This window comes from Physella acuta, unplaced genomic scaffold (genome assembly GCF_028476545.2).
Source record: "Physella acuta isolate Inbredline_101_S28 unplaced genomic scaffold, ASM2847654v3 ptg000863l, whole genome shotgun sequence".
In the NCBI taxonomy this organism is placed as follows: domain Eukaryota; kingdom Metazoa; phylum Mollusca; class Gastropoda; family Physidae; genus Physella; species Physella acuta.
The window spans coordinates 709,344-734,739 of NW_026732380.1; the positions used below are offsets into that span (position 1 = coordinate 709,344).

Here is a 25,396-nt window from a genome sequence, read left to right on the forward strand (position 1 = left end):
AGACGGGACAATGAACCAACTAGGGTAGACCTTATATGAGGCCTGACATAACATAAGGGACGGGACAATGAACCAACTAGGGTAGACCTTATATGTGGCCTGACATACTAGAGAAGGGACAATGAACCAACTAGGGTAGACCTTATATAAGGCCTGACATACTAGAGACGGGATAATGAACCAACTAGGGTAGACCTTATATGATGCCTGACATAACATACTAGAGACGGGACAATGAACCAACTAGGGTAGACCTTATATGAGGCCTGACATAACATAAGAGACGGGCCAATGAACCAACTAGGGTAGACCTTATATGAGGCCTGACATACTAGAGACGGGACAATGAACCAACTAGGGTAGACCTTATATGTGGCCTGACATACTAGAGACGGGACAATGAACCAACTAGAGTAGACCTTATATGTGGCCTGACATACTAGAGACGGGACAATGAACCAACTAAGGTAGACCTTATATGAGGCCTGACATAACATACTAGAGCCAGGACAATGAACCAACTAGGGTAGACCTTATATGAGGCCTGACATACTAGAGACGGGACAATGAACCAACTAGGGTAGACCTTATATGAGGCCTGACATAACATACTAGAGACGGGACAATGAACCAACTAGGGTAGACCTTATATGAGGCCTGACATAACATACTAGAGACGGGACAATGAACCAACTAGGGTAGACCTTATATGAGGCCTGACATACTAGAGACGGGACAATGAACCAACTAGGGTAGACCTTATATGAGGCCTGACATAACATACTAGAGACGGGACAATGAACCAACTAGGGTAGACCTTATATGAGGCCTGACATACTAGAGACGGGAAAATGAACCAACTAGGGTAGACCTTATATGAGGCCTGACATAACATACTAGAGACGGGACAATGAACCAACTAGGGTAGACCTTATATGTGGCCTGACATACTAGAGAAGGGACAATGAACCAACTAGGGTAGACCTTATATGAGGCCTGACATAACATAAGTGACGGGACAATGAACCAACTAGGGTAGACCTTATATGAAGCCTGACATACTAGAGACGGGACAATGAACCAACTAGGGTAGACCTTATATGTGGCCTGACATACTAGAGACGGGACAATGAACCAACTAGGGTAGACCTTATATGAGGCCTGACATACTAGAGACGGGACAATGAACCAACTAAGGTAGACCTTATATGTGGCCTGACATACTAGAGACGGGACAATGAACCAACTAGGGTAGACCTTATATGAGGCCTGACATAACATACTAGAGACGGGACAATGAACCAACTAGGGTAGACCTTATATGTGGCCTGACATAACATACTAGAGACGGGACAATGAACCAACTAGGGTAGACCTTATATGAGGCCTGACATACTAGAGAAGGGACAATGAACCAACTAGGGTAGACCTTATATGAGGCCTGACATAACATACTAGAGACGGGACAATGAACCAACTAGGGTAGACCTTATATGTGGCCTGACATACTAGAGAAGGGACAATGAACCAACTAGGGTAGACCTTATATAAGGCCTGACATAACATAAGGGACAATGAACCAACTAGGGTAGACCTTATATGAGGCCTGACATACTAGAGACGGGACAATGAACCAACTAGGGTAGACCTTATATGAGGCCTGACATAACATAAGGGACGGGACAATGAACCAACTAGGGTAGACCTTATATGTGGCCTGACATACTAGAGAAGGGACAATGAACCAACTAGGGTAGACCTTATATAAGGCCTGACATACTAGAGACGGGATAATGAACCAACTAGGGTAGACCTTATATGATGCCTGACATAACATACTAGAGACGGGACAATGAACCAACTAGGGTAGACCTTATATGAGGCCTGACATAACATAAGAGACGGGCCAATGAACCAACTAGGGTAGACCTTATATGAGGCCTGACATACTAGAGACGGGACAATGAACCAACTAGGGTAGACCTTATATGTGGCCTGACATACTAGAGACGGGACAATGAACCAACTAGAGTAGACCTTATATGTGGCCTGACATACTAGAGACGGGACAATGAACCAACTAATGTAGACCTTATATGAGGCCTGACATAACATACTAGAGCCAGGACAATGAACCAACTAGGGTAGACCTTATATGAGGCCTGACATACTAGAGACGGGACAATGAACCAACTAGGGTAGACCTTATATGAGGCCTGACATAACATACTAGAGACGGGACAATGAACCAACTAGGGTAGACCTTATATGAGGCCTGACATAACATACTAGAGACGGGACAATGAACCAACTAGGGTAGACCTTATATGAGGCCTGACATACTAGAGACGGGAAAATGAACCAACTAGGGTAGACCTTATATGAGGCCTGACATAACATACTAGAGACGGGACAATGAACCAACTAGGGTAGACCTTATATGTGGCCTGACATACTAGAGAAGGGACAATGAACCAACTAGGGTAGACCTTATATGAGGCTTGACATAACATAAGGGACGGGACAATGAACCAACTAGGGTAGACCTTATATAAGGCCTGACATACTAGAGACGGGACAATGAGGCCTAACATAACATAAAGGACATTTAATCTTGATATTACCATTGGTTTGGTGAGCGGTTATATCCCAGTAAGATCTATATCTTAGTACACAGGCAAGCACTGTTTACACGGGTTATTTAGATTCTAATCGGAGTTAAAAGTGAGGCAGCCATTAAACGACCGAACAATAACGGGTTGTGGCAGTGTGCAACACGAAGGGAGACTAACCTAGTTATTCACACATTTTATGTTCAGATTGCGCCAATGTTTAAGATAGTTAAATCTATTACTATTAGAATCTTTATGTTCCTCAGTAGACTAGAGTTTTCCACACTTACGCACGTACATGCCTAGAATTAAACGAATTGAACTGTCTGGGATTATTAATATTATTAAAATCTAAGGGGCTGCCTTAATTCCCGTAATCACAATATAAAAATGACGTCACTCTCGTTTGCTTTATTTTTGACGACATGTGCTTTCGTGAAAAAATATAATTATGTCTAGTAAATAAAGTTCATAAACTAAATGTCTAACAAATAAACTTAACATTCTAAATGTCTAGTAAATTATATTTACAAATTAAATGTCTATTAAAAAACATTTACAAACTAAACGATCAACTTTAGTCGGAAGAAGATTTCTAGATTGATTACAGACAGATAGAACTGGCAATATAACTAGTTATATAACTGGTTATAGAACTGGTTATACAACTGGCTATAGAACTGGTTATAGATCTGGTTATACAACTGGTTATAGAACTGGTTATAGAACTGGTTATAGAACTGGTTATAGAACTGGTTATAGAACTGGTTATAGAACTGGTTATAGAACTGGTTATAGAACTGGTTATAAAACCGGCTACAGTGCAGTACTTAAAGAGCTGAAGCATTGTTAAAACCATGCTGCAGCGAAAGAATAGAAAGCTTTGTTTCTTGTGTTCCCTGTAATTCCTGCCCTTATAGACGTGTTTTAATCATCAGGTAACAGCGGTCTGATCACCGGGGACATGGCCAATACATTCCTTCGTCTGTCTTCGGTACCCCATAGATCGACATTAGTCTCATTCACAAACATGGGTATTAGAACTTTCTTTGGTGCCCCATACGGCGACATTGGTCTCATACATAAACATGGGTATTAGAACTTTCTTTGGTGCCCGATATGGCGACATTGGTCTCATACACAAACATGGGTATTAGAACTTTCTTTGGTGCCCCATATGGCGACATTGGTCTCATACATAAACATGGGTATTAGAACTTTCTTTGGTGCCCCATATGGCGACATTGGTCTCATACACAAACATGGGTATTAGAACTTTCTTTGGTGCCCCATATGGCGACATTGGTCTCATACACAAACATGGGTATTAGAACTTTCTTTGGTGCCCCATATGGCGACATTGGTCTCATACACAAACATGGGTATTAGAACTTTCTTTGGTGCCCCATATGGTGGGCGACATTGGTCTCATATTTAAACATGGGTATTAGAACTTTCTTTGGTGCCCCATATGGTGGGCGACATTGGTCTCATACACAAACATGGGTATTAGAACTTTCTTTGGTGCCCCATATGGTGGGCGACATTGGTCTCATACACAAACATGGGTATTAGAACTTTCTTTGGTGCCCCATATGGCGACATTGGTCTCATACACAAACATGGGTATTAGAACTTTCTTTGGTGCCCCATATGGTGGGCGACATTGGTCTCATATTTAAACATGGGTATTAGAACTTTCTTTGGTGCCCCATATGGTGGGCGACATTGGTCTCATACACAAACATGGGTATTAGAACTTTCTTTGGTGCCCCATATGGTGGGCGACATTGGTCTCATACACAAACATGGGTATTAGAACTTTCTTTGGTGCCCCATATGGCGACATTGGTCTCATACACAAACATGGGTATTAGAACTTTCTTTGGTGCCCCATATGGCGACATTGGTCTCATACACAAACATGGGTATTAGAACTTTCTTTGGTGCCCCATATGGTGGGCGACATTGGTCTCATACACAAACATGGGTATTAGAACTTTCTTTGGTGCCCCATATGGTGGGCGACATTGGTCTCATACACAAACATGGGTATTAGAACTTTCTTTGGTGCCCCATATGGTGGGCGACATTGGTCTCATACACAAACATGGGTATTAGAACTTTCTTTGGTGCCCCATATGGTGGGCGACCTTGGTCTCATACACAAACATGGGTATTAGAACTTTCTTTGGTGCCCCATATGGCGACATTGGTCTCATACACAAACATGGGTATTAGAACTTTCTTTGGTGTCCAATATGACGACATTGGTCTCATACACAAACATGGGTATTAGAACTTTCTTTGGTACCCCATATGGCAACATTGGTCTCATGCACAAACATGGGTATTAGAACTTTCTTTGGTGTCCCATATGGCGACATTGGTCTCATACACAAACATGGGTATTAGAACTTTCTTTGGTGCCCCATATGGCGACACTGGTCTCATACACAAACATGGGTATTAGAACTTTCTTTGGTGCCCCATATGGCGACATTGGTCTCATACACAAACATGGGTATTAGAACTTTCTTTGGTGCCCCATATGGCGACATTGGTCTCATACACAAACATGGGTATTAGAACTTTCTTTGGTGCCCCATATGGCGACATTGGTCTCATACACAAACATGGGTATTAGAACAGTCTTTGGTGCCCCATATGGCGACATTGGTCTCATACACAAACATGGGTATTAGAACTTTCTTTGGTGCCCCATAGGGCGACATTGGTCTCATACACAAACATGGGTATTAGAACTTTCTTTGGTGCCCCATATGGCGACATTGGTCTCATACACAAACATGGGTATTAGAACTTTCTTTGGTGCCCCATAGGGCGACATTGGTCTCATACACAAACATGGGTATTAGAACTTTCTTTGGTGCCCCATATGGCGACACTGGTCTCATACACAAACATGGGTATTAGAACTTTCTTTGGTACCCCATATGGCGACATTGGTCTCATACACAAACATGGGTATTAGAACTTTCTTTGGTGCCCCATATGGCGACATTGGTCTCATACACAAACATGGGTATTAGAACTTTCTTTGGTGCCCGATATGGCGACATTGGTCTCATACACAAACATGGGTATTAGAACTTTCTTTGGTGCCCCATATGGCGACATTGGTCTCATACACAAACATGGGTATTAGAACTTTCTTTGGTGCCCCATATGGCGACATTGGTCTCATACACAAACATGGGTATTAGAACTTTCTTTGGTGCCCCATATGGTGGGCGACATTGGTCTCATACACAAACATGGGTATTAGAACTTTCTTTGGTGCCCCATATGGCGACATTGGTCTCATACACAAACATGGGTATTAGAACTTTCTTTGGTGCCCCATATGGCGACATTGGTCTCATACACAAACATGGGTATTAGAACTTTCTTTGGTGCCCCATATGGCGACATTGGTCTCATACATAAACATGGGTATTAGAACTTTCAGTTAAAAATTAACTGACTGACTGACTGGCTGACCGACCGACCGACCGACTGACTGACCGACCGACCGACCGACCGACCGACTGACCGACCAACTGACTGACTGACTGACTGATTGACTGACAACTAAAAGGACAGGCTTGCAGAAAGAAAGCAAGAGTAGTACGCCCCTGCTATTACCTGACCAAGTTCAGCAAACCTAAATCTAGTATAAAATGATTTATGGTCGCAGGGCTAAGACTTGAGAGTTTGATTACCCTACAACTACTGCTTTCCTTATTCGTAATACTTAAGACATGGCCCTTCCTTTCATTCATACGCTCCTTTCACTTTTCAAAGTCTTTCACAACCGTCAACCTTACTTCAATCAAAAAAGTCGGCACAAATAGAAAAAATGGCGACATATCTACTCTTCAGATTCAACTTCGGCTCTACACAACGGGTCCAAATACATGCTTGTTACCAGAGCGGATGGCCATTTTACCACAACAGCTACTGATTTAAGTCTCATTTCATGAAAATGTGCTTTGAATTAAATATATTCGATCAATAACTTAACAAATTATTTGGCATTTTCCCCTAAACATACAAGTGCAAGGTTGATTCATAAACCGTCTTTACTAGATTATTTTAGCTTGTAAACCTTATTTACTAGACATTTAGTTTGTAAACTTTGTAAACACTATTTACTTCGACGTTTAATTTGTAAACCTTTTTACTAGACTTTGATTTGTAAACTTAATTTGATAGACATTTAGTTTTTAAACTTTATTTCCTAGACATTTAGTTTGTTAACGTTATTTACTAGACATTTAGTTAGTTAACGTTATTTACTAGAGATTTAGTTTGTTAACGTTATTTACTAGAGATTTAGTTTGTTAACGTTATTTACTAGACATTGAGTTTGTTAACGTTATTTACTAGACATTTAGTTTGTTAACGTTATTTACTAGACATTGAGTTTGTTAACGTTATTTACTAGACATTTAGTTTGTAAACTTTATTTACTAGACATTTAGTTTGTAAACTTTATTTACTAGAGATTTAGTTTGTTAACGTTATTTACTAGACATTTAGTTTGTTAGCGTTATTTACTAGACATTTAGTTTGTTAACGTTATTTACTAGAGATTTAGTTTGTTAACGTTATTTACTAGACATTTACTTTTCACAAAAGCACGCCGGTCGTCAAAAACAAAGTAAATGAGACATTTTTTTTTATTATGCATAGCAATTAATAATTTCTTGTGTCTAATAATACATTTGAAAAAAAAATATCTATAGTATAAATTCAAGATAGATAGGTAAGTAAAAGACCCAAGTCGATAAACAGCAGTATATAACTTAGTTTCATTCGTCCCTAGAATATATTGAGTTGGTGCAAACATTGTAGTTGTAAGATTGATATATTGTTTGAGTGCCGGATTTTTTACCACCAGTTTGTGCCAAATCAAAATTTAGAGCAAGCTATAGTCCTTAGTTTGCGACACGCTGAAGTTCGAGATCTTCATAGAGCCGTTAATTCATCTCAAACACGATTTTTATTTGGTAAAAAAAATAATTCCAAAAGACGTGGAACGTCGTGTTGAGAATGTGGTACATATCTGGGGAATGTGGTACATATCTGGGGAATGTGGTACATATCTGGGGAATGTGTACATATCTGGGGAATGTGGTACATATCTGGGGAATGTGGTACATATGTGGAGAATGTGGTACATATCTGGAGAATGTGGTACATATCTGGGGAATGTGGTACATATCTGGGGAATGTGGTACATATCTGGGGAATGTGGTACATATCTGGGGAATGTGTACATATCTGGGGAATGTGGTACACATCTGGGGAATGTGGTACACATCTGGGGAATGTGGTACATATGTGGAGAATGTGGTACATATCTGGGGAATGTGGTACGTATCTGGGGAATGTGGTACATATGTGGAGAATGTGGTACATATCTGGAGAATGTGGTACGTATCTGGGGAATGTGGTACATATCTGGGGAATGCGGTACATATCTGGGGAATGCGGTACATATCTGGGGAATGTGGTACATATCTGGAGAATGTGGTACGTATCTGGGGAGAAAGATGAGGAGAATGGGTTTGGGGAGTTTTTAGGTTAGATAACAAATGACACTGACCAAGCTCAATGTAGAATGCGAAAGAATTAAATCAAGTCACGGGAAATGATATATCAGTTTAAGGGCATGGGCGGGTGATGAGTACCAACTTCCTTATTTCCGAGTCTAAAGATGTAATACTTTGCTAATAGTTATAACTCAAAGAGATAAGCATAAAAATATTTTTTTTAATTTTTTAAATCCTCCGTTGCCATGGTGACGGCGGCCATATTGGATTTTATTGACGATTTTTAAATGGAAATAACTCAAAAATGGTTTGTACAAATTTCAAAAAAACTTAATACAGTCTGGAGATACATGTGTTTAACACTTCCTATTGAATACATTTTCAAAAAAGAAGATAGTTTATTTTTTACTTTTTTTTCCCATACATCACTGTAAAAAATTCATTATTTCGTCCAATTTTTTCACTATTTCAACAAAAAAAATTTTTTTAAAAAAAATTTCCAAAAGTGTTCAATACGTTTTATTTGAACATATATACAGAGTAACTGGAACAAATTTAGTTCAGTTCTGATAATTATTAACAAAGTTATTTCAATAATTGTTCACAAAAGTATCAAACTGAGAAAAACGCAAAAAACCAACAAAAAGTTGCAAAAAAAGAAAATTTACAGCTGCATGTCACTAAAATTGACCACATTTATTGCCTAAAGTATGGTGTTGCTGAATATATTCCTTCTGAGCTTGTTCAGCTGTAAGTTTCCTTTTTTTCTGGCTTTCTTTGTTTTACCTAGAGCTGTAGTAAAGCTGTTGCGAAGGCGTCTTTTTTGGCGTCCTTCACTGAGTCTTCGACTATGGTTTCCTTCTTTTGACAGCAATGCCATAGCATGCATGGGCCCAATACTGAATTATGCTATCGCAGAAACAGCAGTATATTTTGCATGGTCTCGTGTCTAAAGCCAATTATGATAAGACGATGTCTTTGTTTATTGTGAATGGCCTTGTTCTGGATTCTTTTGCAGTTGTATACTTACGGTTTACAACATTTTTTTTACTGCCACACCATGCTTGAAGCAAACCCTTTACACTTTTTTCATCAATAGTAGCCACTACATCACAGTTACACTCTGGGCAAGGAAATGTATTGATTACATCAAGAAGCAAATCACAGTCGACAATAATTCTGCATGGCTGTTGTTTACAATTAGCACTACCATACTAGATGTAACAGTGCTTTCTTCTGTCTGTAAAAACTTTCTTACATTGCCGCAGCTTCTTAGTAAATGTGCATATTACATCTGCACCAGTGCTTGTCTGAATAGTGCTAGATTGAGTAGAGGTAGACTCTAGATGCAATCAGTTGCATTCGGACGTGCCCTTGCTTTAGTAAATTCGTTAGATGTGTGTATCTATTTTTAGCGAGTGTTTTGTTCTACCCATTATCGAAAGAGAAACAAACTGCTTATGATAATTCACACAAACTAATCTAAACTGTTAATAGTATATTTAATTTAAATAATTATATGTTAAAATAATATAAGTATTTCACAGAAGCTTAGAGAAACAAAACTAGATCAAACTTAGCAACGCGCTGAAACTAAGGGAATGTTTACTTGCGAAGCGAAACGACCAATCGCAAACTAGCTTCCGCCGTTGAATGCCAATGAAAAAATTGAGGTCAAAAATTTGCATACCGGAAAAACCCGACTGAGTAAAATAAACAACTTTATGACGTAGAAAAATAATCACATTAAAATAGGTATTTTGATTGGTCCTTTAATTTTAGAACAAATAAAGAAAGGAGGTCACGGCCTTTCCATTGATATGAAACACATTAGGCTTCCGCAAAATCTAATAGTACTTTTCTAGGTCGAAAAATGGCTATTTTTACCGAAAAAGTGATCAAATTACCCTGAACACACTACTTTGAACCCGGTTTTTCATAAATAAATAATGTTTTCAGGCTCATAACAATGTCATTTTTAGATTCAACGATGGTTATTCTGTATAGATCAAGTAAAAGTGGGAAATCGATGATTTAGTGGATTTATGACGAAAAGTACACCCGCCCATGCCCTTAAAAAATGTTATATTTATTTAGCACACAATTTATTTGATGACAAACTGAGTTATTGACAATCATTTTATTTGTGAGCCACACAATTTCTTTTTGCCACAAAGAAAGTTTTCTTTATTTGACCTCTGAGCAACTCGTGTCGTCCGGGTAGTGTAAACATAATGTAGGGGGAGGGGGGCTGATTTCTTCATAGTAGCTTCAAGGACAGTCCTCCACACGCTTTTATTAGCGGCGTGTTACATGTCAGTTATGTTCTTCACACAGCCAAACTAGTTCATGCTAGCTGTCACACAGCCATTCTAGGTTCTGATAGCTGTCACACAGCCAAACTAGCTCATGCTAGATGTCACACAGCCAAACTAGCTCATGCTAGCTGTCACACAGCCATTTTAGCTCATGCTAGCTGTCACACAGCCATTTTAGGTTCTAATAGCTGTCACACAGCCAAACTAGCTCATGCTAGATGTCACACAGCCAAACTAGCTCATGCTAGCTGTCACACAGCCATTTTAGCTTCTGATAGCTCTGACACAGTCATGCTAGCTTTTGCAAGATGACGTAACACCAGTTTCTGTGGCCATGATTTAATACATCTTTATGTGGCCATGATTTAATACATCTTTCTGTGGCCATGATTTAATACATCTTTCTGTGGCTATATATTTGAAGGTACTAACGAAAACAGTGGGACATTTCTAAAGTTCAAATCTTAAGCTGGGAGAGGACTTTTATGAGAACACGACAGACAGTAAAAGTCGCTAGGTGTAAATCTAGTTTGTTTATAAAAGCTTGGCTAAGTCAGCCAATCACAGGAGGTTTTATACGTTAAGGGAGGCAATAGCAAGTGACTTTTTTACGTAGACCAACTGGGATCAGTTTTTTGTTAGACCAACTTGGGTCAGCCAACTTGGGTCAGCCAACTTGGGTCAGCCAACTTAGGTCAGTTGTGACTTTGTCAGAACTCAATTGACAAAATTATAAACGAAACAAAAAAAAACTAACTTAAAATGTTTTCCGTTTTTACTCTCGATCTAGGGTCTATTCCATGTCGTATTTAGCATGGGTGACTATAAAGTTATTTTCGACCAAATCAACTAGCACTTTAATAATACGGGGGGTGCGGGGGGGGGGGGGGGGGGGTTGCACATGACCGATCATATGTGCTCATGGGTGGATGTTTCTATCCTCTATTGACAGAATACAGCAGACCTTACTTTGGTCATCGTTATTAAAGTTATTAACTTTTGTAAAATTATTAATATGTAGACCCTATTCAAAACGATGTAGGCATCATTGATCGCGCAACACGTAGCCTACCATGTTAGCTTGTTGTTAGATACAAGAATGTCTCTTATACATGTCCTTGCTGTATTATCAGGTTCATTACACTTTCTCATGAGTTCAAGAGTAACTCTAATTCACTTTCTGCGTGGGACGACACGTTTGAAAGGGAACTTTAGTTGTTTTTGCTTTCTCGAATACAAAGTTTTGTGATCGTACAAAAAATTGACGTTTTATACTTCCCTGAGTCGGAAAAACTTAGATTTGTTAATTTTGTTTGTATGTCTGTATGCATTTGTGTGTTTGTGTCTGTCTGTGAACACGATAACTTGAGTGCCGTTACAGGTAGGTTGATGAAATCTCCAATGAGTAGTTCTGTATCAACTTTTCAGCGATTTCCAGAAGTGGAACTTATTCTACTTTAAATTTTTCAAAAGCCTATAACTTAAGTACTATTTCAGTTAGATAGACACAATTTCACTTTTAAGTAAAAGATCTAATTCTCTGTTCTCTGTCAAATTTTGTGTAATTTCCGGTGACCGGAAGTAATATTTTACGCTATTTCAGATTTTTTTAACGCATATGAGTTTTATAAAGTACTAATGTTCTGGATTGTTTGCTGTTTACTTGGTGCGCAATTCCTTTTTTTTACGATATTCTATTCTATTTTTAAAAGTTTAAGTAAAAATTGATTAAAAAGAATATGTATATCCTGAGTTGCCATCCCCTCAAATATATCGTCTTTATTAGTGCCCCTAACACAGCGCCCCTAAGTAGACAGTACCTCCCCAGTTTATGTCAGTCATCGTGCCATTAAAAAAAATTGTGAACCTAAAAATTTCGCTTTTTCAAAACACTAGATCAGATCAGTATATATCTAATTTTAAATCCTGTATTTGAAATACTGGGGTCTCTTTTTCAATTTATTTTTATTTTGAAACATTTTCATAAAATATTTTAAAATAAATCTGATTTTAAAAAAAAAAACTTACTTGAAATCTTCCATTAACTCCAGTGCTGGAATTCTTGTGTGTCGAAAAATATTATTTATTGTCCATAAATTACCGTAATCACGGAACAAAATTAGTAGCCACGGCTTAAAACCTACTTACTTTTCCTAATCCAAGTTTTTGATAACAAGGCACACAGCAGAAATCAATGCCCCCTGTGAAACAGTGTCAACCGTATGAATACGATCTCACACCAACCGGCAGGCTTTAAATAACGGATCAATCTATATCAATATATCGATCACTCTCCTTCCGTAATTATTGATATAGATCTGTGTCCGTCAAAACTGATCGCTTAAAATTACTTTGTAAATGAGAGGGTGAGAAGTGAAAGGACCGAGGGGGGGGGGGGGGGGGTCGGGTCTTTGATAGTTGCACGGACTGTAATAAACGTTTTGCGGACATGGTTTCTAGCACTGGTGGGGTGGGCAGGGGCGACATGTGTGCTGGGTCAAAAATATACCATAGAGTAGAAGAGTTATTTTTATGTGTACGAAAATAGAAACAGGTCTACTTATGAGTAAATTGAGTCATTTATCCAAGGGTGTTTTTTGTATTTTTAAAACTGTTCAGTCATTTGTCAGGAAGTTGATTATAAAAAATTTAAAAATAAATATGTATATGAATGTATATATATGTATATATATATATATATATATATATATATATATATCGTTAATGTCATTCAAATGTTCCTTGTCTAGCCTGGCTTACAGGACAATGTTCCTGTCAGATAACGACCTGACTTTAAGATGTTCCTGGTATTTATGAACAACCACGACATGTGAATAAAATCACAAAACATCCTGTCAGATAACAAAACATTTCTACCGTTGTCCCTCACGTGACATAAATAAATCAAGCCCTCGACGTGTAAATAAGTTCACGTTTGTCAAGCAAGTAGACAATTAGTTTCAAATATCAAATGAACAGGCGCCCCCTGAAATCAAGTCTCGCATGTTCACCTGTCTTCACCTGTCTGCTGTCCTGTTTCTTGTCTTCACCTGTCTGCTGTCCTGTATGTTTCCTGTCTGCTGTCCTGTATGTTTCCTGTCTGCTGTCCTCTATGTTACCTGTCTACTGTCCTCTATGTTTCGTGTCTTCACCTGTCTACTGTCCTCTATGTTTCGTGTCTTCATCTGTCTCAGTGTCTACTGTCCTCTGCTGTCCTCTATGTTTCGTGTCTTCACCTGTCTCAGTGTCTACTGTCCTCTGCTGTCCTCTATGTTTCGTGTCTTCACCTGTCTCAGTGTCTACTGTCCTCTGCTGTCCTCTATGTTTCGTGTCTTCACCTGTCTCAGTGTCTACTGTCCTCTATGTTTCGTGCCTTCACCTGTCTCAGTGTCTACTGTCCTCTGTCTGCTGTCCTCTATGTTTCGTGTCTTCACCTGTCTCAGTGTCTACTGTCCTCTGTCTGCTGTCCTCTATGTTTCGTGTCTTCACCTGTCTCAGTGTCTACTGTCCTCTGCTGTCCTCTATGTTTCGTGTCTTCATCTGTCTCAGTGTCTACTGTCCTCTATGTTTCGTGTCTTCACCTGTCTCAGTGTCTACTGTCCTCTATGTTTCGTGTCTTCACCTGTCTCAGTGTCTACTGTCCTCTGCTGTCCTCTATGTTTCGTGTCTTCATCTGTCTCAGTGTCTACTGTCCTCTATGTTTCGTGTCTTCACCTGTCTCAGTGTCTACTGTCCTCTATGTTTCGTGTCTTCACCTGTCTCAGTGTCTACTGTCCTCTATGTTTCGTGCCTTCACCTGTCTCAGTGTCTACTGTCCTCTATGTTTCGTGTCTTCACCTGTCTCAGTGTCTACTGTCCTCTATGTTTCGTGTCTTCACCTGTCTCAGTGTCTACTGTCCTCTATGTCACCTGTCTGCTGTCCTCTGTTTCGTGTCTTCACCTGTCTCAGTGTCTACTGTCCTCTATGTCACCTGTCTGCTGTCCTCTATGTTTCGTGTCTTCACCTGTCTCAGTGTCTACTGTCCTCTGCTGTCCTCTATGTTTCGTGTCTTCACCTGTCTCAGTGTCTACTGTCCTCTATGTCACCTGTCTGCTGTCCTCTATGTTTCGTGTCTTCATCTGTCTCAGTGTCTACTGTCCTCTGTCTGCTGTCCTCTATGTTTGGTGTCCTCATCTGTCTCAGTGTCTACTGTCCTCTATGTTTTACCGTCACTTCGTGGATCAGTCGCGTCCACCATCCAGTTGCCTTAAGTTTTGTTTCCACTATTCTCTTTTGTTTTCTTCATTATTATCACGCTATTGTGATGCTATACTATACACATATTGTAATGCCATACACATATGGAGATGCTTTTCACATATGGTGATGCTATACACATATGGTGATGACATACACATATGGTGATGCTATACACATAAGGTGATGCTATACACGAGTCTCGTGTTTAGTAAATAAATGGTTGGAACTACAGAAACTCTAAGACATGTTGACAGCCTCGATTTGACTCTGATACTTCCATCAAGGGAGGTCATTGATGGAATGTATTGTTAGCGTCCAAGGTCAATGAGGGAATAATGTTACCAACATTCAAGGACAATGTGGTCATTCAAGGTCATTCATGGCCAATGGAGGAATGTGTAGGCAACATTCAAAGTCAATGAGGCAATGTGTAGGCAACATTCAAAGACAATGAGGCAATGTGTAGGCAACATTCAAAGTCAATGAGGGAATGTGTAGGCAACATTCAAAGTCAATGAGGGAATGTGTAGGAAACATTCAAAGTCAATGAGGGAATGTTCAGTCAACATTCAAAGTCAATGAGGGAATGTGCAGTCAACATTCAAAGTCAATGAGGGAATGTGTAGGCAACATTCAAAGTCAATGAGGGAATGTTCAGTCAACATTCAAAGTCAATGAGGGAATGTGCAGTCAACATTCAAAGTCAATGAGGGAATGTGTAGGCAACATTCAAAGTCAATGAGGGAATGTGTAGGCAACATTCAAAGTCAATGAGGGAATGTTCAGTCAACATTCAAAGTCAATGAGGGAATGTGCAGTCAACATTCAAAGTCAATGAGGGAATGTGTTGGCAACATTCAAAGTCAATGAGGGAATGTGTAGGCAACATTCAAAGTCAATGAGGGAATGTGTAGGCAACATTCAAAGTCAATGAGGGAATGTGTAGGCAACATTCAAAGTCAATGAGGGAATGTGTAGGCAACATTCAAAGTGAATGAGGAATGTGCAGTCAACATTCAAGGTCCACAGAGAATTGTGCATCATGTCGAGTATGAGGTTGTGTGATCACAATGGAGAACAAAAGTATAAAGACGAGCTTATTTCCCTGATCCTCTACTAGACATATATGATGTAGGGAGTGAACAATAGCAGAAATTTTGTTAAAATTTTAATTTTGTAACAATAAAATCAACACCATTGCCCGACCTTTAAAAACAAAGTATTATCAACCACTAGTTGCAGCTGATTAAATCACAATTTCAAAGTAACCGGTTAAAACCAAAATACATTTTAAAGTGCTAAACAATACAACACAACAAAATAAATAAATGTACATAAATATCTACACACCTTCTCCCATGAGTATAATAAACAATCATCTTTTTTAACACACATTGTTTTTCAAATGGGAACAGAATTGGGTCATCAGATCTTGATTATCGTACATATTTAGGAAGCTTTTTATATGCTGGTGAAATGATTGTTGTATCTAGTCCCAATCTATTTACAGAATTATTTAACATGACATGAAATGGAGTTGCTGCAAAATAATAAAACAATGGGCACACAACTGATTAAAATCAGAGTAAGTGTATAGTGTGTTTGTTTCCCTTGTTTATGTAAAGTAAGTGATCACAGAAGCAACTTCTTTCCAGCTTCTCAATAAATGTTTTTAGTTCATGTAACAAAACCTTGCAACAGATAAGACTAGATTTTACAATAGTTAAGATGTTACAAATATTTGGGTTTCAACATATATGTGACAAATATTTCAGATGTAAAAAAAATTTTGAAGTAACAGACATTTAAGACATCATAAAGCAACTAAAAAAACATCTTTTAGAAGGTATAAAGCCAGCAGTAGAAGTCAATCGCCTAGCAATAAAGATTTTTTTTAAATAACTGTTATTTCTAAATTAAGAATCTTTAAACTGTCAGACTATTTAAAATCATAATAGCTAATTAATAATTAACATCTGATAAAATGTGAAGGCTTTTTTTTTTATCTATACAGTAAGAGAAATTTAGTTAAAAATTTAATTTAAAAAAAACATATTTTTAGTGCAGTTATAATGATGCACATTGTAAAGATACCTTTTAACTAGCAATGTTGGTTATACTCTTGATTTACAGAACTATTGTAAAATTTTATGCAAAATAAAATTAACAAATGTAATACTGCTAATTTTAATGGTAGAAATTGTAATCATAAAATGCTTTTGGGTATTAAGTACTAAATAAAAACTATTTAGATTTGACTAGCATTTGAAAAAAAAACTTATTTTAATACTCTTTCAATATAACAAAATTGAACTGCAAATTGTTTTTTATCAGTGATAATGACTGTAAAATGACATACTAAAAATTGCATAAAACTTGTCATTGAATTTTGACCTTAAAAAAACAAATAAATGTACAAATATAATTAAAACTTCAGGCTAAAAAAGAATAAATCATGTTTTCTTAATTACACATAATGAAATATTATCACTGCCTGTGATGTAGTATTGAATAATACATTATTTTACAAAAATATTCTTTAAAAGATTTGTGTTCAAAAACCACTTGAAGAATTAAAAGTCTGGGAACAAGCCTTTAAAGACAATTTAACACTTCCAGGATTTATCTTTAAATTTAACAAAAACAAGTCTTAACTTCATCACATTACACAGATCTTTGGTCCCACTTCACTTCCTGAAATTAATTGAAGAAATCATATCTTGTGTTAACCAAAGCACATGCTTAGCATTCTGTAGGGCCTACTGTACAAATGTTTTTTTCAACTGCTCATATTTAGTTTAAAAGTCCATAGAAAAGGCAGATGGTCCAAAAGAGTCAAAGCCCACAAACAATTTTCCATCCTTGTCCACTTTAACTGGAAAGGTTTTAGCTTTTATAAGGTGGCCTAAAGGATAAATTGTTCTGCCATCATGAATGCTGAATTGCCATTTGTGCCATGGACACTTGAGGCAAATTTCACCAGTCAACAGTTCCTCTATGTCTGCAAGGTGTAGAGGACCGCCTGAAAAGAATAATTTTTTCATATTGTATTTACAATAAATGAAATCACTTGAAATATTATAAGAAGAAAAAACATATATACATACATATCATGTGACATCATTTTTACTTTCTCGTATATACGAAGTATAGAGAAAGTCTTGTAATCATGCCAAAAAAATCTAGATTTTAGCAAATCTCGACATTTTACACCTCCCTGAGTTGGAAAAACATAGCTTTGCAATCTTGTCCATATGTTTCTATGTGTGTGTGTGTATGTGTGTGTCTGTAAACACGATAACTTGAGTACCGTTACAGCTAGGTTGACGAAATTTCATATATAAGTATTATATCAAAATCGTAAATCCGTATCAACTTTTGAGCGATTTCCAATAACTGGAAGTGGAACTTTTACTACTTTGAATTTATCAAAAGCCTATACTTTGAGTGCTATTTCAAAAAGATAAATGAAATTTCACAAGTAAGTAAAAGATCTAATTCTCTGCCTTCTGTCATATTTTGAGTAATTTCTTTTGACCAGAAGTAGTAATTTTCGCTATTTACAATTTCTCAAAAAAGCATGTGAATTTATAAAGTACTAATAATATTCCGCACTATAATACACATTTTGTTTTGCGTTCAGTTGGTGTGCAATTCTTTTTTCTAATAGATTCTATTCTATTTTAAAAAGTTTAAGTAATTAAAAATGAATTAAAAATCATGGCTATATCCTGAGTTGCCATCCCCCGTAGTGTTACATAAGAATATTTGAGAAAGTTTAGGGGAGATCACTCCCGGTTTATTAATATTATGTCATGATAACAATGATTTTAAGGGAAATATTAAACATTCAGAAATGAATTGGCAGGGTCAAACAGGTATCAAAGTAACAATTGTGCTAGGATAGGTGTGTGTGGGGATTTTACCTAATTTCACTACTGTTAACTGTTGGAGAAATATCTCCTCTAGGACTAACAATGGTTTAAAAGGGCTGATGAGGTTAGACAAAGATGATTTTAAAATGTTTTTGAAGAAAAATCTACAAATTCTTGTTATATTTTTTGGATTTTCTTAAATGATCTACATATTCAAAACTATTAAAAACCTTATCTCCTGCCCATTTCCCACAAAACCCCTAATGATATAACAAAGAAAACCTCAACATACTCACCAGCATGAGGACAAGTTGCTTGAGTTGCATATACCTTTTGACCAATTCTAAACAAAGCTATATTTTCATCATTTAGCTGTATTTGGTTCCCAAAACACTTGTTATGCATTCTTGTATTATTTGGTTGAGATTTAAAGTCATTGTTTTTTTCAACCTGTACTTTTCTCCGATGGTTTCGATCATTGACGTTTTTCCAGTCTAAAAGATCTACAGTAATAAAAAAATGGTTTTTGTTAAATAATTTGTAGCAATAAAAAAAATTACTGTTGCTTTTTTAAAAAACTCTGCCACCTTATTTATTAAGATCACTAGCGTGTCCGTAAGCGCACGTTGCCGCGATCTAAGAAGAAAGTATGACATAATATTTTAGGAGGGTTTCATCAATGCGTTACCAATCCTATATTCTTAGACGTGTGACATTGTTTATAAGACTGACTTATTTAAATGTAAACAAATGTGCTTTATTTCTTGGATCAGGTCTATCTACAATTGTGAGGTAGAACACACTCCAATTACACTACCGCAGGGACCTTGTGTACAGCCCCTGGCTTGGTTTAATCATCAAATGTCATGTGCCACAGTGTCAATATTGTAGGGTGCTCCTTAATACTAATATAGGCGCCACAGTACTCACAGAATAGCCCGGGGCACCGGCATACACACCTGATTTTTTTTACTGAACTACTATAATAACACATCTTATCCAAGGTCTATCACAGTTTGAAAACTAAAGAAGGCACTATAGTACTCAAGGAATAGCCCAGAGCGCCAAATCACACCCTGCCGGGGTACGCGCCTAATTATATTTTGTGAACGACTTTAAAACCCCATTTTATGGATAGTCTTTCGCACTGGTTAAAACAAACGTACGCACCATCACGCTCACGGGATAGCCGAGGGCACCAAAGCTCACCCTGCCAGGGCGCCGGTGGACTCGCCTGATTCAATTTATTGAATGACTATAAAGCCCCACTTTATCCATAGTCTATTGGACTGTTTAAAACAAACGTAGGCGCCACTGGAAAGACCAGGGCGCCAAAACGCACCCTGACGGGATGGGCGCCCGTGCAAAATTGAATTATTTTCCCCCGCCAAAATTTTGGGAGTATTCTCATCAACCCCCCAAAAATTCATGGCACTTGGATGAACAGTGTCGAACCGCATCCGACTTTCATTTATACCGTATATAGAGAAAATCACACCCTTGCAAAATTAAAATTGTGTTTAATCAACTCCCCACAGTTTGATGCCGATTGGATGAATGGTGTCAAACCGCAATTGACTTTTATTTTTAGTTATCCGTATAGGCCCTATAGTGAGGAATCAAATAGCGCCCCTGCAAGGGCCACCCCTGTGAATTTAAAAAAAAAATTTCGCAGAAACCTCCCCAGGAGTATTCCAACAACTTCCCAAAGTTTCATTGCGATCAGATGAAAGGTATAGTAATGCATAAAAGACAGACAGAAATACATTGTTTTTTTATATAGAGATTTTGAAATAGAAGGACTAGCAAATCCACAAAACTATTTAACACACAAAATAAAAACAACAAAATACTAGCAAATCCACATGTAAAATCAGGATATTTCGAGTCGTCCCTTTGAATTCTGTATAAATTTCATAAATTAGGTCTCGATAAGTAAATCTATAGATCTAAATCAAATTTTAATGAAATAGTTCATTTCTTAGTAGATCTATTCTAAAATTGGAAGATGACGCCATTGGTTTTGTGTACTTTCCATACTTCATACATATGATATGTGACGTCATCGATTTCGGCGTTCTTGTCCCAACTATAAACAATTTTCCGGTTGTATAATTAAAACTGTTTTTCTACATTCGAATATGCCTTTATTTTTTATTTTTCTTCTTTAAATAAAATTGTGTTTATACATTTAAAATTTAAAACATCTACCATATTATTTTCAACAAAAGTCTGTATCAAGTATCTAGTTCTCCATATAGATTATAGATCTATCGCTGAAGCTTCTGATGTGATATCCTGCGAAAATATTTTGCGGACAGAGAGAGAGAGAGAGAGAGAGAGAGAGGTTCGCACATGCTGGCATGGGCTTTTATTTTTTATATAATATTATTAGTAGGCCCTATTTATTAGGATATCTATCAGTGAGTATCACAGCAGATCAGTTCAGCTACTCGCCCTCTTATTTCTTTTTTATCACACTAGATCTAGAATATCTAGTTATTTAGGCCTAATATTTAATATTTAGTTATTACTAGACTCTAGTACTAGATCTAGATTTAGATCTAGATATCTAGATCTTAGTACTTAGTACAAGTTAGTAGTAGTACTGTACTACTGTATGTAGTAAACTTAAGTCAAGTAGGCCCTAAACTACCACGGTAATCTATCGTTTTGGGTACGTAAAATCGCCCGCGGCTATTATTATTAATGTACGAAAACGTTACCTCATTGTCAAGGCTTTAATAGAAGTATATTGTGATATGTTTGTGTCAAATATTATAGATAAATGAATAATAAACATAAATCAATGGCTAAATATATCAATATAGGCCAGAAATTAACTTTAAACAGCAGTGTCTGCAAGCAAGATTTGCTATATAAAAAGCGGCCATTTGTAAAATAGAGTGACTTCCGCCTGAATCTCGCGCTATAAGTCAATAAAAATAAAACTTAAACAAGATGGCTGCTATAGTAAATGAGCATGGTTGCATCTGTTGGAAACATCGCTGGTGTTCATTTATTACTGAAAAGTTTTAGGCCTAATTCAATTGTTTAAAAACAGGTAGAATCTACATAAATGAAACAAGGAAACATTTTTGTATTTTTCAAAACATAAATCCTCCTCAAAATGTGAAATAATTATTAAAATGCAAGGAGTCACCTGTTTTTCACATTACTAGTAGCGGGCGATTTTACGTACCTAAACCTAAACGATCTACCCTACCACTACCGACCTCACCTGAAAGTCTTATTTCGGGAACAGGCATATACAATTTATCGTCATTAATTTCGGAGCCCATTTAGAATAGATCAATTTTCAAGAAAAAACTTTCATTTAGATTTTTTAATTGCTTTCCACATTTTCATTTGTTAGGAAAAGCGTTTTAATTTCAATGTTTCAGTTGTCCCAATGTCCGTGACTAGATTTAACAAAAAACGGCTGAAAAAACGACCAATATTTGATTTTAAACTGCTAGACCTAGATAGTAGATAGACTCTAGATTTTGATCTTCCACACAGGGGAGGGGGGGGCGCTCGAAAAATACCGACTTATGATACTGGTAGGCCAAAGTTATATTATGTGGACTGTGGACGCATGTGTACTGGTGAGGGGGGGGGGGGGGGGGTCGGGTTTGGGTCAGTATGGGCGTCCACAACATTAAAAAAAAATGCACGTAAAATGTAGATTATACATCTCGTGCTAAATATCTTCTGCACCACGGTGAATACAATACATGTATCAGAAATGTAACTGTTGCAGTGTATTTTTTTTTTTTTTTACAAACGAGAGGGGAGGGGGCAATGACTGCTACAATTTTCTGAAACATTCAAGTTTAAACATTAAATTTTAAGCCATTGAAACATACATTTAAAAACAGCTAGATATAGATCTAGGCCTTGATTGAGCGTGTAACTAAATCATAATAGGCAGTGTTTCTTCCAGACTTTTTTCTCCGGGGGGGGGGGGGGGGGGGCACTTAAAATTGTCGGGGGGGGGGGGGTAGACTTTCTTCCGGGGGGGGGCTTCACCCCCACCCCCCCCCCCCCCGAAGAGATGCCTGGAAGAAACTCTGATAATAGACCTACATCATTATTTTGTGTCAAAGCCTAAGTAAGACTATATAGATCTAGTAATTTTTTTTTCAAGTAAACACTAAAAATAACCACGTTAAATAACAGCGTGTGCTCGCTTGATCAGTGTGTGTAAAAAGATAAATAAACAGGATAGAGGTAATATGCATGGGGAGGCTGTAGCCTATAGTTATGAATAGTTATGATTGTTAATAAATTAATATTATACGTCATCCTATACGAGTTGCAGAAAAAATACTATTAAATACAACATCGAATATTTAATATTTTACAGTTTTTGTTTGGTATTGACAATTGACTGAAACATTTATTAAATAAATCCAGCGCTTATCACGTAATATTATTACTTAGGCCTATAGTAGTTTATGTTACCGAAAATATTCCTATTTTGCATTATCAATTAATAATGTAGCAAGGTACACGTACACATTGCATTTTGATGAATTAGTAATTTTGCAGCATGTTTTTATAAGTAAATTATAAGAGGTCTAAAACATTTTTTGTGGGACGTCCACATGGGGGGGGGGGGGGTAGATTGTAGTGTGACGTCATGTTAGTGGCGGAGGTCTGGCTTTTTTACGATTGTGAGATTGTGACGAGGTGAAAAAAAATTACCAAAAGTGTGACATAATTTATGGATTACCCCCTATTCAATGTAAATTATTTTATTATCTTCTTTTTAGGGCTTAAGGGTCGTCCATGAATGACGTCACACTCGTAAGGGGGAGGGGGGTCCATTATTTTGTGACGGTGTGATGATGGGGAGGGGGGGGGGGGGGGGGTTAAGATGGTATGACGTCACACTTTTGCATTATAAAAAAGCAATGTTAGAAAAATTTTTTAGCTGTTATTTGTTTTTTGGGCTACATTTACCAGCTGCATTTCAGTGCTTTGTAACAGTGTAATGATTGTACAGCTGTTACATAGTGGACAGAAAAGAACACCACAAAACACAACCATTTCTCTCAGTCCTATAAAACAGTTTTTAATACACTTTTTGAAATATTAAAAAAAAAGAGGGGGCAGGGGGGGGGGGGGGGGGGGGGGGCAAATAAATAAAACACACTACAAACAGAACAGTACCACATCCCAGCAAAACCTAACCATTGCACCGACACATTACTCACACACTAATCCTTCACCACACAATAATGCCTTCCCCACTACCACACACACCACACTTAATATCTCCACCATCCACTTCACACACAACTCCCCACCATCCACTTCACACACAACTCCCCACCATCCACTTCACACACAACTCCCCACACACATCACAATGCAACCAACAATGTATTACATCTCCCACAACTTTCTACTAGTAGAATGTTGTAAAATGACTATAGAGTAGAATGGAGTAGAAAAGAGTATAAAATAGTGGGAGATAGTGTTCTACTCTGTAGTTCTGAGGTGTAGAGGGTACTGTAACACAAAATAATAACAGTAATATAAGAAATGGGTGCTGCATTTCATATCGAACATCGTGTGGCCTGAGAATTAACCAACGCTGAACTATGGGGAAAAAACCTTAATGTGTAAATGGAGATTGATCGCGCAAACATACTAACAACATCACCCAACAGGCATTAGCATTGAATCCCCATGGAAAGAGAAACGTGGATTGGCCAAAAGAACTTGGCAATTGAATGGCATGAACCCAACTTGAGGAATAAGTGAATACATTGTAAGTTGGGGCAATGGATTAATGTTCAGTAAAGGAATAGTTTGTGTTTTGTTCAGTTCATTTGTATGATCCACTAATGGAATATAGTTCAAGAATCTGGTTTTTTTCTTAATGTGCAGACAACCAGATCAAAGCAAACTTAACACAAATAATATTTATTAAATGGATTTTTTATTTTGGATTTTTTTTACAAGTTAAAAAAACAACAATTATATCTTGACTAGAATATAATTTGAGACATGCAATAAATTACTTAATTAACAATTGTGAACATTTTGATGATTTTAACATAAACTAAAAAAAGGATTGAGTAAAATCTTCTATTGTGATATTTTAAATAAATTAATGCTAATGTACCTTGATGATTAGCAAAAAAAAAAATGTTTGTGATAATCTTAACATTTAACATCTATACTTTTTATATTATATATACATAGGTAGTAGCACAGTCAGAACCGTCCCCTTCCCATTCCATTTAAGGAGCAAAAGCTAGAGTGCAATGAGCATTTTGTGGTCATGGTACTCTGAAAGATTTACACTTATGTATTATTTTATGAAATGACTAAACTTCAGGTTTACAACTACACAGCAAGCCACACAGCTAAGAAGAAACATCCCCCCCCCCCCCCCCACTGACAATTGTCAAAGTAACAACTACTGGCAACAGTGTACTTTTGCTTTCAAAGCTTTTAGTTTCATAAAATCACAATTTTACATTCTCAAAAACTTTATAGAATATAAACATATATACACAAATAGATACATAAATATATAAACTTAACAAGGCGAGATGTGCCTGAAACTCACTTTGCCCGTTATGGAATTGCAAACTTGTCACTTGAGAGCAAGACAAGAATCTTCACCACTAATGTTAAGGTATGGCTCAGAGACATGGAGGGTAACCAAATCAAATACCAACAGAACACAGTCGTTCACAAATATGTGTCTATGTCAAATCCTAAAGATAAGATGGCCAGACAAAATGTCCAACAAAGACCAGTGACAAAC

The 25,396-nt window shown here is 37.3% G+C and overlaps 2 protein-coding genes across 4 annotated transcripts in view; both read right to left on the reverse strand.

Annotated features, from left to right (window-relative positions):
• LOC131952283 (uncharacterized) overlaps window positions 1-12,761 on the reverse strand; it is a 45,580-nt gene extending 32,819 nt beyond the window's left edge. The window contains exon 1 of one of the 3 annotated variants that reach the window (XM_059314888.1): window positions 12,640-12,761. The gene's annotated coding sequence lies outside the window, so the exon portion shown is untranslated. Of the gene's footprint in view, window positions 1-12,519 lie in introns of all 3 variants that reach the window. The other 2 variants (XM_059314887.1, XM_059314889.1) reach the window with 2 other exon arrangements.
• A 3,123-nt stretch (window positions 12,762-15,884) lies between these two features.
• On the reverse strand, window positions 15,885-22,062 carry LOC131952305 (cholesterol 7-desaturase nvd). Its single transcript, XM_059314914.1, has 3 exons — window positions 21,848-22,062; window positions 18,903-19,109; window positions 15,885-17,753 (listed from the first exon to the last, which is right to left on the reverse strand). Exons 1-3 carry the CDS (start codon window positions 21,906-21,908, stop codon window positions 17,530-17,532), a joined length of 492 nt encoding a protein of 163 aa, XP_059170897.1. The 5' UTR covers window positions 21,909-22,062; the 3' UTR covers window positions 15,885-17,529.
• Window positions 22,063-25,396: the final 3,334 nt, after the last annotated feature.

Coding starts and splice junctions, on each gene's coding strand:
- LOC131952305 (XM_059314914.1), bottom strand. CDS start 21,908: ATGGGCTCCGAAATTAATGACGATAAATTGTATATGCCTGTTCCCGAA. Junction 19,110..21,847: donor TCCCGAAATAAGACTTTCAG/GTGAGGTCGGTA, acceptor TTATTACTGTAG/ATCTTTTAGACTGGAAAAAC. Junction 17,754..18,902: donor AGCAACTTGTCCTCATGCTG/GTGAGTATGTTG, acceptor TATTCTTTTCAG/GCGGTCCTCTACACCTTGCA.